Raw genomic sequence first — 16,015 nt, 5'->3', positions numbered from 1 at the left:
CCAAGGAACAGGAAATTCGACGTTTCGGGAATAAGCACTTCATCAGAACTACGTTCCGACCAACAAAATTTGGACCCAACTAGGACAACCTGTACCTACAACTGATCTCCAGCATCTGCAGACCTCACTTTCTCCTCCTTATAATTCAGTCACTCATTCTCTGTGGCAGGAAATAAATAGGCCCTCTCTGAGCAGTTTCAATTGCTGTTATCCAGTGTTGCCATCTTGTGGCCATTCAATCACATTGCCAGTGGGAGGCTCAGCTTAGACTCTGAGCTGAACGCTCTTTGAGTGGAGCCACATCTCATAATCTTTGGACGGAGAACATCACCAAACCAGCCTTGGCTGACATTTCTCATTGCAGCTAACCAATATCAGCTCCAATTTCAGTATTCCCTGGGTGGGGGTAAGTCTCTGCTCTGTCATAACCTGTTGTCCTGGTTGGGTCCAAATCAACAGGCCCCACAATCTCTAATCTTGTCTCTGATTTCCATCGTTCCACCATTAATGGCCATGCCTTGGTCTTCTTGCTCAGTTCTGGAGCCTCCCCCCACCCCTTAAACCTTTTCATTTCTCTCTCTGCCTGGAACGAGGTGGGGGGTGACCCTTTACCGCTCCTGACAATGGGACACCTGCTCTGTTATCTCCTGATGTCAAGTTTGATTTGATAGCACTCCTATGAGGTGCCTTATGGGACATTTCAGTAAATTAAGGGTGCAAATTGTTGTTGTGTGGGGAAAGAGACAAATATCCAACAGGTAGGATGTAGGGACTTTAATTATTTTCTTTTGATGCCACACCATCAGGCAGAATATGGTGACTCCCAACCACCAGTCACAGCAAATAACACTAGGGCAATGGGGATTGCTATAGAATAAAGAGGTCAAGGGGTATAGGTTCATAGCTCCTTGAAAGTGGAGTCACAGATAGACTGGGTGGTGAAGAAGGCTTTCAGCATGTTGGTGTTCATTAGTCACAGCACTGAGTAAAGGAGTCAGGATATCTTATTGCAGCTATATCATATGTTGGTGAGGCCTCATTTGGACTACTGCATACAATTCTGGTCGCCCTAATATAGAAAGAATATTATTAAATTAGACAAAGTGTAGTAAGGATTTACTAGGGTGCTACCTGGACTGGAAGGTTTGAGTTATATGGGAAAGTTGAATAGGCTCGGACATTTCCCCTGGAATGTTGGAGACTGAGGGGTCACTTTAGAGAGATGTATAAAACCATGAGAGGCATAGTTAATTTAAATAACCAACAGCTTTTCTCCAGGGTAGGGGACTCTCAAACTAGAAGGCATAGGTTTAAGGAGAGAGGGGAGAGATACAAAAGGGTCCAAAGACACAAATCTTTCATTCAGAGGGTGTTGATTGTCTGGAACAGGCTGCCAGAGGCAGTGGTCAAGGTGAGTATAATTTTGTCATTTAAGAAATATCTAGACAGATACATGGATGGTGCTGGAAGGGCTTGATGAAGGGTCCGGATGAAGGGCCCGAAACGTCAATTTTCCTGCTCCTCGGATGCTTCCTGACCTGCTGTGGTTTTCTAGTCCCACTCTGATCTAAACTCTGGTTTCCAGCATCTGCAGTCCTCACTTTTGTCTAGATACATGGATGGATTAAGTATGGCGGGAAATGGACCAAATGCAGGCAAATGGTTTATTTATGAAAACCAGACCACATGGACAAGATGGGCCGAAGGGCCATCTACATCTCTATGACTCTTGATGTCCCTAGTTAAACCCAGGTTCTCACTGAGGCAGGTATGGAGTTTCTTCCCCACCCCAGATATTTAGAATGAAACTAGCCGTCGAAATAGAAGAGAACATGCATGTCTGTGAAGGATATTTTTGAACAGTTTTATTTATTTTATAGTTTCTGATGTTGGCAGCAATCTCAGTTTGATCTTGATGGAAGGAAGCAGTCTGAGGCTCACTAGAAGTAGTTAACCACCCTTCGCAGGGACTGGATGTTTCCATTTTGTGCCTGCCACTGTGTGTGGGAGTGGTAATTTCCTCGTTCCACAATGTACATTCGACCGCGGTAATTGGGCTCATCATATAAGACCCAGCTGCAAATTGAACAGGAGAAATGTCAAACAATTAAATGGTTGCAATCAAACTGCGAGGATTGCATTTTGCAGATAGGTCAGAGGAAAGGTGCTTGCACTCATTCCTTTTAGTCCAGTATCAGTGAGGTGGCTGAGTCACTCAAAAACAGAAATCGCTCCAAGCCTTTGAGTAGAAGAAATTCAGAGGGGGATTTGCTTGAGGAACTTGAGATGATGAAAGTGGTTGCTTGGATAGATGGACAGAAACTTACCTCTTGTGGGGAGCCAAGAGGAAAAGGACATTGCTATCATAAGCAGCTCAGGAGCGAGGTCAGCGAGCACTCCTTCATTTCCTTGGAGGTATTTAAGATGCTAAAGGGGATTGACAAAGCAGATGTAGAAAGGATGTGTCCCCTTGTGGGGCAATCTCGAATGAGTTTTAGGCTAAAGGATGGCAGGTCTAAAACAGAGATGAGGGAAAGTCACTTCTACAAGGGTCACGAGTCTGTGGAATTCACTATCCCAGAGTGCGGGTGGATGCTGGGACACAATACAGTTGAGGAGATAGACAGATCTCAAATTAGCATCAGGTCAAAGGGTTAGGAGGAATGAGCAGGAAAGTTAAGACTGAGATGAAGTCAACTAGGATCATATTAAATGGCAGAGCATAGTCGATGGGCTGAATGGCCAACTCCTGCTCTAAGTTCTCATTTTTGCACAAAGGTGAGTGAAAGCCTTCTAGCTATTTCCCAAAATAGCTGCTGAAGTTTGTGGTGGGGGCAGTGGTGCTTGGCAAGGGCAATTGAAAATATCAAAACAGAGACGGAGCGATTTTTTTGTCAGGTACTAAGGGCTGTGGAAGCAAGGCCATTGGAGGTATACTGAAGCAACAAATCAGCCATGACCCAACTGTATGGGGAACAGGCTTGAGGGATAGGATTTATGACCATCTGGAAGAGCATGGCTTGATTAAATGCAGTCAACACAGCTTTGTGAGGGGCAGGTCATGCCTCACAAACCTTATCGAGTTCTTTGAGGATGTGACAAGAAAAGTTAATGAGGGTCGAGCTGTGGATGTGCTGTATATGGACTTCAGCAAGGCATTTGATAAGGTTCCCCATGGTAGGCTCATTCAGAAGGTCAGGAGGAATGGGATACAGGGGAACTTAGCTGTCTGGATACAGAATTGGCTGGCCAACAGAAGACAGCGAGTGGTAGTAGAAGGAAAATATTCTATCTGGAAGTCCGAGGTGAGTGGTGTTCCACAGGGCTCTGTCCTTGGGCCTCTACTGTTTGTAATTTTTATTAATGACTTGGATGAGGGGATTGAAGGATGGGTCAGCAAGTTTGCAGATGACACAAAGGTTGGAGGTATCGTTGACAGTATAGAGGGATGTTGTAGGCTGCAGCGGGACATTGACAGGATGCAGAGATGGGCTGAGAGGTGACAGACGGAGTTCATCCTGAATAAATGCAAGGTGATGCATTTTGGAAGGTCGAATTTGAAAGCTGAGTACAGGATTAAGGATAGGATTCTTGGCAGTGTGGAGGAACAGAGGGATCTTGGTGTGCAGGTACATAGATCCCTTAAAATGGCCCTCAAGTGGACAGGGTTGTTAAGAAAGCATATGGTGTTTTGGCTTTCATTAACAGGGGGATTGAGTTTTAAGAGTCGTGAGATCTTGTTGCAGCTCTATAAAACTTTGGTTAGACCGCACTTGGAATACTGCGTCCAGTTCTGGTCGCCCTTTTATAGAAAAGATGTGGATGCCTTGGAGAGGGTTCTGAGGAGGTTTACCAGGATGCTGCCTGAACTGGAGGGATCATCTTATGACGAGAGGTTGACTGAGCTCGGACTTTTTTCATTGGAGAAAAGGAGGAGGAGAGGGGACCTAACTGAGGTATACAAGATAATGAGAGGCATAGATAGAGTCGATAGCCAGAGACTATTTCCCAGGGCAGAAATGACTAACACGAGGGGCCATAGTTTTAAGTTGGTTGGAGGAAAGTATAGAGGGGATGTCAGAGGCGGGTTCTTTACACAGAGAGTTGTGAGAGCATGGAATGCGTTGCCAGCAGCAGTTATGGAAGCAAGGTCACTGGGGACATTTAAGAGATTCCTGGACATGCATATGGTCACAGAAATTTGAGGGTCTATACATGAGGATCAGTGGTCGGCACAACATTGTGGCTGAAGGGCCTGTTCTGTGCTGCACTGTTCTATGTCCTATGAAATGAGTGGTCTGTTCCTAATCCTGTGTTCCCAGTTACTGACAGTAATTTTATGTCGCTGGGGGTTTTATGTTAAATAGCTTTTTGATTCTGGGGCTAGTCCTGTTCACTATGCCCCAAGATATTTACGCCACTTGTGCCTAACCCTGCTGAGGGCTTGGGATCTGGTCAGTGGAGTCTGGGGGCAGATCCATGTATCTGACAAGAGACCTAAAGCCAGAAAGATTATGGTACATAAGAAGTGGATTTGGCCCATTAAGTACTTGCCAACAGGGTCTGGCATGGACTCAGAGGGGGCTTTTTTACACTTTTATTTGGTCCACTGGGAGTCTGTATTTACTCCCTACAGAGCAGCAGGAGAGCATCTGAAAGTTGTGCTTTTGCAACATTAATCCTCTTCTCTGAGTGTTCTAATCATGCCCTGATCCAGGATAAATGCCAGGGTGACTATCTGCCCACTGCCCCATTAATCCCATTATTTTAGAGCGGATGTGGGAATGGTGATTCCTGGAGGTTCAGAAATATGAATCTCTGGAGGTAGCAAAACCATTTGAATAAAAGCACGTGGAATTCTTGGCTTTAAAAAGCAAGGCCTGGAATACAAAAAGGAGGAATTTATAGCCACCCCTTACAAAGCACAGGATAGATCTCATCAATGGTGTTATGTCATATTCTGGCCACCAGACTTTAAGAGTGACTTTAAGGTCTTGAAGAGGAGATATAGTACCAAATATGAGAGAGTTTAGTTGTGTGAAGTGGGGATAGAATCTTAGAGCAGAGTAGGTTAAAGGGTGATTTAATGCAGGTGCTTAAATTGTAAACATTTTTTTACTAGAGAAGGTGGAGGAAGTTGTTTCAACTTGCAAGAAAATCTGTAACTGGATAGCATAGATTGAAGACTCTTCAAAGAAATCTGATATTTGAAAGCGCTGTAGAAAATGCAGTAATAACTTTTGGGAGGGAACTGGAGATTTATTTAACATTTGCTGGGCTGAGAGAGTGGGACTAAAAGCGCTGCTTTTTCAGGGAGCTGGTATAGACACAATGGGCCAAATAGTTTCCATCTTTGTTATGTGACCTGATGGAGTAGCTGTCCTACTTCCATCTCTTCAATAATATACATCAATGTTTTTTGAGCTACTGTCTGTACTTACAGTTTACATTGTACAAGGAAACTATGAAAGGATCAAAACTACGTCAGACAAGAACTTCAAACTGACAGAGGAATTGATACTTACGCCCCATCACCATAAACCCGGATGGAGTTGACACAGGTTTTGTTCCAGCCTCTACCCTGTAGAAAGGGACAATCCTCACAGAACTCCATGCACTGGCCATTGAAGTCGCAGTTCTCAAACAGCTCTATCCGGTAATGCTCGCCATGCTGAAAAAAACAAGTCAGACATAAAGGGTGAAAAAAGTCATCCATTGGTGCCCATCCATCCTGGGCATTAATCTTCGAATATTTCCCTATGCCCATGTTTACTGGATCCTGGGCTCAAACAGGACAGGAATAGAAGCAGAAACCATGGTTTTGGCATAACAGGTCAGCCATTTTGTTGCCCGTGGCAACTCATTATTTGAGGAGACAGAGGTAAAGACTAAAACATAATCTATAACTGATCTGGTGATCAGAGAGCAGTGAATGTCCACAGTCACTAACAGAGTTCATGACAGAGAAGGCTCAGGGCGACATGATTGAGGTAAATTGTGAAGGGTAAAGATAAAATAGATAGGAGGAACCTGTTTCCTTTGGCAGAGAGGTGATAGATTCAAGCTAATTGGTGGGAAGGATTAGAGGTTTATAAGGAAATGTTTTTTATGCAGAGGGTGGTGGATGTCTGGAATGCACTCCCTGAGTTGATGGTGGAGGGAGAGATTCTAACTTTCAGAAAGAAACCTGAAGCTACACCTTAAGTGCTGTAAGGTTCAAGACTGGAGGCTGTGTGCAGGAAAATGGGATTACAAAGAGATTAGATTAGATTCCCTAAAGCATGGAAACAAGCCCACACCGACCCTCTGAAGAGTAACCCACCCCCCTCTGACAAGTGCACCTAACACCATGGACAATTTAATAGGGCCAATTCACCTGACCTGCACATCTTTGGAATGTGGGAGGAAACCAAAGCACCCAGAGGAAACCCACACAGACACAGGGAGAATGTACAAACACCACACAGTCACCCAAGGTGGGAATTGAACCTGGGACTCTGGTACTGTGAGGCAGCAGTGCTAACCACCATGCCACCCCAAGAGCCTCTGAATGTCTTTGGATCAGTATGGACAAGATGGGCTAAAAGGTCTCCTTCTGTGCTGTATTGTTTCTATGGTTCGATTGAATATTTGGAATACTCACATTTCTCGTGGGAAATGATGGCATGGTGGTTTTGGTTAGTTATCCCAACACTTGGAGCCAGTGCCCTTTGTAACAAGTTCCAATCCCACTATGGCAACTAATTAATAAAATCTGGAATTGAAAGCCAGTCTAAGTAATGGTGACTGTGACAACCATTAATCTGGTTCCCTGACGCCATCTAGGGGCAAAGAAATCTTTACCCACTTAGCCCACCTGAGACAGCAATGTGGTTGATCCCTAGCTTCCCTCTGAAACAGGCAAAAAATGCTGGCCTTACCGGTGATGACAATGTCCCATTAACATTTTTTTAAAATGTCACAGTGATAAAGGATACAATCTGTAAAATTGGTGAGAGTTCGGGGCAGATTTACCATCAAATAAAATAGGATCAGGACAAGGCCATTGGAGTTTGATTTTGCATTTAATAAAACCAGAGGCTAATCTGATTGTGGCCTCAATATACTTCCCTGACCCCCATTAATCTTAACTCCCTTGTTCATCAGCAATCTGCCTAACTTTGTCTTGAATATATTCAAAGACACACTCTCTACTGTTCTCAGGGAAAGAGAATGCCCCACAGCTGGTGTAGCAAATGCTCTGCACAAGAACCTACAGAGAGTTGTGAACGCAGCCCAGTCCATCATACAAACCAACTTCCTTCCATTGACTCCGTCGATAATTCCCATTGCCATAATTGATGACTCCTTCCACCCCATTTATATTCTCTTCATCCTCTTCCATTGGGCAGAAAGTTTGAAAACATGCACCAACAGATTCAGAACAGCTTCTCCCTGCCATTATCAGACTTATGAATGAACCTCTCATATATTCTAGTTGATCTCTCACTGCACCTTTTCTGTAGTTGTGACACTATACTCTGCATTCTGCTCTATCACTCTCGTGTGTAGTAATGTATGATTGGCCTGGATAGCATACAGTACAATACTTTTCAATATCTCCGTACGTGTGACAATAATAATAAATCAAATCAAAGAATGCCATGGATTAATGGCTCTCTGATAGAAATGTGTCCTCATAGTCATCTCAAATGGGAGACCCATGATTTTTAAACCGGTCCCATACTTCTTGATTCTCCCATCAGAGATATCTCCCTCCCACTGCCTACTCAGCCAAGTCCCTCTCAGCATTTTATAGCTTTTTACATGTGATGTGCTTGGATGAATGGGCCATTCTGCAAAATCATGGAGTTCTTTGTAAGTAAAAGTACTGTGTGTTCATCACATGATCACAGAGTTCATAGCTTCCCCAGAGTGTGGAAACAGACCATTCTTCCCATCGAATCCACACCACCCGTCTGAAAGAGCATCCCATCCAGCCCCTTTCCCCCACGCCCCAACCCTGTAACCCTGCATTTCCCACGGCTAAGCCATCTACCTTTCACATCCCTGGACACTATGGGCAATTTAGCATTGCCAATTCACCTAATCCGCACATCTTTGGAGTGTAGGAGAAAACCCACGCAGACACAGGGAGAATGTGCAAACTCCACACAGTCACCTGAGGGCAGAATCGAACCTGAGTCCCCCACTGTTGTGAGGTAGCAGTGCCAGCCACTGATCCACCATGTCACACTGGCTGGCAGTCCTCCAAGATGAAAAGCTCATCACCACCTTATTCAAGGTATCTAGGGATTCACAATAGTGGGTGGCACGGTGGCACAGTGGTTAGCACTGCTGCCTCACAGCGCCAGAGACCCGGGTTCAGTTCCCGCCTCAGGCGATTGACTGTGTGGAGTTTGCACGTTCTCCCCATGTCTGCGTGGGTTTCCTCCGGGCATTCCAGTTTCCTCCCACGGTTGCAAAGATGTGCGGGTCAGGTGAATTGGTCATGCTAAATTGCCCGTAGTGTTAGGTAAGGGGTAAATGTAGGGGTATGGGTGGGTTGCGCTTCGGCGGGTCGGTGTGGACTTGTTGGGCCGAAGGGCCTGTTTCCAATCTGTAAGTAATCTAATATAAGCCTCCTTCTCTCCCTGCCACAGCCCCAGCCAGTGATACCCAAATCTAGAATCATAATCAATTAATGCATCTCAGTTCTGTGAACTGGCACAGGGCTTTCTCATCAATGAGACTTTATTTTCACTCCGAGGGGTATTGCTGGCTGAGCCAACACTTTAATGCCCAAGGATCTTCCATGTTGGCACAGCATGTTCACACAACGCGACTGATGTGTCCTAACATACCATTTTGATGGGTCTGCAGGAGCCCATGTGGTCATTGTGAGCATTCCAGCGGTAAAAGTCAGGATACTCTCCTCGTTCCAGGATGTACTGGTGCCCTTTGAAATCCGGGTGGTCATAGCAGATCCAAGCACTGCTCTCCACTCGGATGGAGTTCACTCTGTTCAGAAATCCCCTGTCCTGGAAGTTGTCGCAGTCTCCACACACCTCCAGTTTTCTGCCTGTAAAACATTTCCCCTCGTAGAAGATGATCTGATGGAGGAAAGAGCACAAATACCTCAATCAATGCCCCAGTGGTTCAGCCAACTCCCAAATAGTAGGAAATCTGAAGCAAGCTGGGATCTATTCAGCTAATCACAACAAGACAGCAACTTCATCAAAAATTTTGTTGAGGATGCGAGTCAGGCCATTCAGCCCCTCGAGCCTGCACAGCCATTCAAGAAAATCATGGCTCATTTGATTGTAACTTCAAATCCTACCCCTCATAACCTTCCAATCCCTTACTTAACATCCACTCTGCCATAAAATTATTCAAGGACTCTGCTTCCACTTTCTTTTTAGGAAGCAAGTCCAAAGATTCACAACCCTCTGAGACAAAGTTTGTTCCTTAATCTCTATGTTAAATGGGTGACTCCTGATTTTTAGCTGATCCATCGTTTGAAGTTCTGTCAGAAAAGGAAACAGTCTCTCTGCAACAACCCTCCCAAGGCTGCTCAGGATTTTAAATGTTTCAGCCAAGTCACCTCTTGCTATTCAAAAGGTAGGTGTGTTTGAGTGTACATGTTTGGGTGTGTGCATATGTATTTGTCTGTCTGTGAGTGTTTGTGTGGGGGGGTGTGTCTGGGGGTGTGTGTGTTTGGGTGTGTATCTGTGAGCATATGTGTATGTGTGTCTGTCTGTATGTTTGAGTATGTGTCTGTGAGTGTGTTTGTGGGATGGATGTGTGTGAGTGTGCGTGCGCCTGTCTGTGTGTTTGGGTTTGTGTCTGTGAGTGTATGTGTGGGATGGGGGAATGTGTACATGAGTGTTTGGATGTGTGTGTGTGTGTGTGTGTGTGTGTGTGTGTGTGTGTGTGTGTGTGTGTGTGTGTGTGTGTGTGTGTGTGTGTGTGTGTGTGTGTGTGTGTGGAGTGGGGGTTAGTAAGAGAGAAAGGGGAAAGGTCATGAATTCTCCTCCATAGCCTTTAATCCCCCAAACTCATCATAATCTCTGCCGGTGGAGATAAGGGGTCAGAAAATGGAATGGAACCTTAAGAGATAAAAAAGCAATAAGTTTTAAAACAGCTACAAGAACTTGAGGAATCATTGAGACTCATGAGTTAAGATTTGGATATTAATTCTTGGTTCTAATGATTTCAAATTAAACTTCCTAATAAGAGAAAGAATCCTCTAATCAGAGTTTACTGTATGATTACAGATAATTGCTCTGTTAAATATGTTTGGCTTGTCTCAAAATGTTACAAATTGACCTTCTCACTATAACTAACCAATGGGCAGATCCAAAACATATGGGAACAGGGTAGGCGCAAGCAGTAAGCCAAGAAATAAAAAGAGGAACAGCAGAAATAAAAGCCCAAGCTAATGTGCATCTAAACACAATGAAACAAGATGATTATTCTCTTCCTATCCCCTTTCTTTTCAGCCTGTTCTGCACTGAGGCAGCTTTAATCTTTGCCCAGATTGCAAATCAAACAAACAAATCTCGACATGAGTGCAATTTGCTTTTATCAGCGTTGTCGTTAAGTGAAGAAAACGTATACCTTGCGTTTACATTTTGCTTTCCACGACTTCAGAATGAGCGATCGTGCTTCATGCACTTTTGAAACATAGTTGCTGTTGAGATGTGGAAAGGGGCAGTCAATTTTGCATGAAGCCCCAGTCAATGCCAGGTAATCAGTCACGGGTTATTTTTCCCAGCAAATGACATTGGGACAGGTGAAAAATAATGAGGAATTCTCCTGATAGCTTGAGGACCTGCAGCCTTTTCAGTTATTAGGAGCTTAACCTTTCCTGAGGCACCAAATACTAAAACCTTTCAAGAGTTGATGGAATATTAAGGAATTTTATGACCCCAAGCCTCCTCTAATTCTGAGATGCTATTGATCTTATTTAGCAATTTGAGAACCAGGGAAATCCGCATCTAGATTTTTGACTAGATTAGGACGACTGGCAGAGGCCTGCCACTTTGGTTTAACCCTTAATGAGACATTGTTTGGTATATGGGATTAATGATGCAACTATGCAAAAGTGCCTACTAGCTGAAGCCCAACTGGAGTTCAATTAAGCACTGCAATTGGCATTATCATTGGAAAATGTGGCAATTAGAGCATACAGTGAGTTATAGGGTGGAAGTGGACACCTTCGCCAAGCTAATTGAGCTTGAGTGAAGGCAATTGCATAGCCTTACTTAGGATATATCCTGAACAGAGGGACTCTGGGTCAGCTCATAGCAAAACCCCAAAACAAAGTCAAGCCTTAGCCAAATAGCTAACATTTTCTTCAGGATCCAGCTGACAAGCCATTGTAGTTGCTGCCAGCATGTGGACTTGAGACAGTAAAAGTGTCCCAAAAGGCCTGAATTCAGTAAGAGAACTCATAGGCCGGTATCCAGGAGAGTGCACACCCTGGAAATCCCACCTACATCAGGCTTGGAACAGTTAGATTGCTTAGCAACATCCAAATCAGAACCAAAATAAACATCTGGTTAAATCCGGTTCTAATGGAGGTCGATACCAGCGTGGCTTTATCAGTGATTGTCAAACTAGGTTTTAATAAAATCTGCTCTGGATTCCAAACCTTAAGTTAAGTGCAAGACCTCGACTAGATTGAGAACCTATATTGGGGAACTGTTACAGATTAAGGGTTTAATTTTGTTTCCAGTCTCATATGAGAAGCAGCTGATTCGGTTACCACTGGTTGTAGTAAAAGGTCTGGGCCCAAGCCTGATGGGGCGAATTCAGTTGAGAAAGATTCACCTTGACTGGTTTAATATTCTTCTAATAGCAAGTGGCTATCTGAGTGAAGTCCTAATTAAAATTTTGCTAACTTGGAAAAGTTTCAAGAAGGTCCAGAAACTATCAAAGGAACCAAAGCCACCTTGTTTGTTGACCAAGAAGCATTTCTACAAATCTGCAAGGCCTACCTAGTTCCCATTGCCTTATGGGCAAAAGTAGAGGTAGAAATCAGAAGGCTGGAGAGGGAAGGAATGATCAAACCAGTCCAGTTTGCAAAATGGGCAGCATCGGTCATACCAATGGTGAAACCCAATGGGTTGGCTCACCTTTGTGGGGATTTTAAACAAATGGTAAACCACCTCTCACAACTGGATAATACCCAATCCCGCACATAAAGGATTTGTATGCAAAAATGACAGGGGTAGGGGCTGTCCTTCATGAGGCTAGACATGTGCCACATGTACCTGCAATTGCAGTTGGATGAGGATTCCCAGAAATATGCTACAATTATACCCATAAGAGGTTTGTCCCAATGTAGGAGACTACCATTTGGGGTATCATTAGCCTGTGCCACTTTTCAGCGGATGATAGAGAACATTTTACAAGGGCAGTTCACCATTTGTCTAGATGACGTGCTCATAACATGGAAGACCAATAAAGAGCACTTAGAGAACTTGGACATACAGGTTGTTCTGCTATAATGCGTGTTTCATTAACACAAATTCGTTGTAATGCAATTGATGAATGGGGACACTGTTACCAAAGCGTGAACGTTTGAAACGTGTGTTGGCTGTAACATCAACACTATAGGCGCTGTTTCTAATACACGATTTTTCTATAACACAGGGTTGCACAAGAACGCAACCATTGCATTATAGAAGAACTACCTGTAGTCCTTAGATGGTTTTCTGAGGTGGGCATAAGCCTTAGAATGGAAAAATGTGTGTTCCAGGCATCCCAAATGACTTACTTGGGCTACAGAATCAACGAGACCGGGCTACATCTGTTGGAAGATCAAGTGAGGGGATTCAAAGGTGCCCCGGCTCCCATATCTGTACTGGAGGTTAGATATTTCCTTGGTTTGGTATAGAACATAGAACATAGAACATAGAAGGATACAGCGCAGTACAGGCCCTTCGGCCCTCGATGTTGCGCTGACCGAATCCTACCTAACCTATACTAGCCCAATAACTTCCAAATGCCTATCCAATGCCCGCTTAAATGACCATAAAGAAGGAGAGTTCACCACTGATACGGGCAGGGCATTCCATGAACTCACAACCCGCTGTGTGAAGAATCTACCCCTAACATCTGTCCTATACCTACCACCCCTTAATTTAAAGCTATGTCCCCTAGTAACACCTGACTCCATTAGCTGTAAAAGGTTCTTAGTATCTACCCTATCTAAACCCCTAATCATCTTATACACTTCTATCAGATCTCCCCTAAACCTTCTCTTCTCCAATGAGAACAGCCCCAAGTGCCTCAGCCTTTCCTCATAAGATTTTCCTACCATTCCAGGCAACATCCTGGTAAACCTCCTCTGCACTCGTTCTAAAGCTTCCACATCCTTCCTATAGTATGGCGACCAAAACTGCACACAATACTCCAGATGAGGCCGCACCAGAGTCTTATACAACTGCAACATGACCTCAGGACTCCGGAACTCAATTCCTCTGCCAATAAAGCCCAGTACTCCATATGCCTTCCTCACAGCACTATTTACCTGGGTGGCAACTTTCAGAGATCTGTGTACATGGACACCAAGATCCCTCTGCTCATCCACACTACCAAGTAGCCTACCATTAGCCCAGTAATCCATCATCTTGTTATTCCTACCAAAGTGAACGACTTCGCACTTAGCTGTATATTATTACAGAAAGTTCATACGTAGCCTGACCTCCATCCTGGCACCTTTACATCTGAAAAGGGGTTAGCCTTGGGTAAAAAGGGTAACCAAGACATAGCCTTTAGGGGAGCGAAGAAGCAGCTATCATCGTCTAAGGCATTAGCACACTATGATCCCGAGTGAGATCCCAGATCTGGTGCTGACATACGATGCCATATGCCTTATGGTATCAGGGTAGTATTGGCTCCTAGCTGGCCCAATGGAGTGGAATGCCCAATAATAGTATATGCTTCCCAGACATTTGCTGATGCAGAGCACAAATATGCCCAGATAGAGAAGGAAGATTTGGTGGTCATCTTTGAACGTAAATTTGTAATAGTAACAGAGCACAAATCCCTGCTAGGGCTACACAAAGAGGACAAGACTGTGTTGCCCATTGCTTCAGGTTGAATATAGTGGTGGGCTGTCATTCCAAATGCATACAATTGGAAGTTGGAACACGGTCTGGGAGGCCAAGTAGCAACTGTGGATGCCTTGAGCTGTCTCGTGTTTGCAGATAAACCACCAAGGTTTCCACTACTAGAACAGTCTGTTCTGGTTTTAAACTTTCTATACATCCTTCCTGTCACCACTGACAATATCAGACTGGACGCAAAAAGCTCCAGTCCTGACAAAACTAAAATAGCATCAGAATGCAAGATGGTGGACACAGGACTCCACTTAATGAGAGAGACAATGTACTTCAGGGGATGAAATTTGTCCTGAAACCATGGAAATGGCCCAGCATGGGTCATGCATGGGTCTGAAAAATTGTGTCCTGCATGGGTCATGTAGGAGACATGGTTGTCGTATGGTCAGGTCCTGTGATGTACAAAGTTGGAGTAGGTGAGGTGGTCCTGAACAGGCATGTGGGCCACATGAAAGCTGCAAACTTGCAATCGGGCAGGAGCAAAACATACCTTGCCCCTCCGAACCAGTTGCAAAGGCTGCTGGGTGTCACAGCCTTGACACCATTGCCACCTGAAGAAAAGGATGAATTTCTTCCAAGATGCTTTGGGCACCAGAGATGGGTTACAGTCTGGTACACACTGCCCTTATCTGAGGCTGAGCCAGGCGAACCATACTCAGTGCAAAGATGCCCCAGGAGAGACTACAAGAGAAAGAACAAGCCTACGTCCCCGGACTTCATAGAATATGAGTTCCCTGATTGGGAGTGTTAACTTGGTTCATTCGGGGAGTCCTGCCTGACAGATATAAACGGGCGTGTCAGAGGGTCTGTTCGTGCTGAGAGCTGGCTCTGAGGGAGCTGGATCATGTCAAGTACTATGTATGTGTAAAGAAACACACGGTGGCACAGTGGTTAGCACTGCTGCCTCACAGCGCCAGGGACCTGGGTTCAATTCCCGCCTCAGGCGACTGACTGTGTGGAGTTTGCACGTTCTCCCCGTGTCTGCGTGGGTTTCCTCCGGGTGCTCCGGTTTCCTCCCACAGACCAAAAGATGTGCGGGTCAGGTGAATTGGCCATGTTAAATTGTCCGTAGTGTTAGGTAAGGGGTAAATGTAGGGGTATGGGTGGGTTGCGCTTCGGCGGGTCGGTGTGGACTTGTTGGGCCGAAGGGCCTGTTTCCACACTGTAAGTCTAATCTAAAAAAAAAGGGTATCTTGGTGACAGGATACCAGTCTCTGTGGAGTCATTTCACTGAGAAATTTGATGGGGCTCTTGGTTGAATATGAAGCACAGTGCAGCAGTCCCTCGGTACTGCAGTGGGACAGTCAGCTTAGAATTCATGCTGAAGTCTCGAGAGTGGGATTTGACAGAGAGCTTTATAAAAATACACACAAAATACGAAGGCAAAATTGAATAGGTTGCTCACCTTGCCTGAATACTGTGACATGTTGCTGCCGGATTCTGTCCAACGGAGCTGAATGCCAAAATGTCTTTGACACTCGGGAATAATTGGACAGCCCAATATATAACTCGAAGGCTGGGGATGTTCCACCTCTCGCGAGGCCACCTCATCAATGGAACTGCAAAGCCGAGCTGAAAAGATTTTGCTTTGCTCACAGAATTATTTGGAAAGGATTCTGCTGATTCTGGGCATTTGTGGCCGCAGAGGAGGCTCCAACAAAAGATTCCCTCGAGGGCAAGGATTTTGGAGGATTAGTACCTTTTCAGTCAGGGCCACTAACCTGCTGGTGATAACTGGGGGTTACTGTGATTTGGGATGGCTTTGGCAGCTGCCTGAATCTGAAAGAGGAAATGTAACCCATATGTGAGACATGACAAGGTCTGTGCTAGTGGAGCTTGTGCTTTGGGGATTGCTTTGTCAAATACACGCAGTGGAGCACTATTTCAAACCACTCAGTTAGCGC

At 44.8% G+C, this 16,015-nt stretch overlaps 1 protein-coding gene across 1 annotated transcript; it reads right to left on the bottom strand.

The window, feature by feature from the left end:
• Positions 1-1,940: 1,940 nt before the first annotated feature.
• On the bottom strand, positions 1,941-15,537 carry LOC132816153 (gamma-crystallin N). Its single transcript, XM_060825625.1, has 4 exons — positions 15,517-15,537; positions 8,844-9,092; positions 5,526-5,671; positions 1,941-2,076 (listed from the first exon to the last, which is right to left on the bottom strand). Exons 1-4 carry the CDS (start codon positions 15,535-15,537, stop codon positions 1,941-1,943), a joined length of 552 nt encoding a protein of 183 aa, XP_060681608.1.
• Between the last annotated feature and the right edge of the window lie 478 nt (positions 15,538-16,015).

The sequence above is a fragment of the Hemiscyllium ocellatum genome, chromosome 5 (assembly GCF_020745735.1).
Source record: "Hemiscyllium ocellatum isolate sHemOce1 chromosome 5, sHemOce1.pat.X.cur, whole genome shotgun sequence".
NCBI lineage: Eukaryota > Metazoa > Chordata > Chondrichthyes > Orectolobiformes > Hemiscylliidae > Hemiscyllium > Hemiscyllium ocellatum.
The sequence above is the reverse complement of the archived record's forward strand: the minus strand, read 5'-3'. Positions and strand labels throughout refer to the sequence as shown.

Excerpts from the sequence above, each read along its gene's own strand:
- LOC132816153 (XM_060825625.1), bottom strand. The coding sequence starts at position 15,537 with ATGTCACAGTATTCAGGCAAG. Across the intron at positions 9,093-15,516 it reads TGTCACAGTATTCAGGCAAG|ATCATCTTCTACGAGGGGAA; the intron begins GTGAGCAACCTA and ends TTCCTCCATCAG. Across the intron at positions 2,077-5,525 it reads CGGGTTTATGGTGATGGGGC|CTGGGTCTTATATGATGAGC; the intron begins GTAAGTATCAAT and ends TTCAATTTGCAG.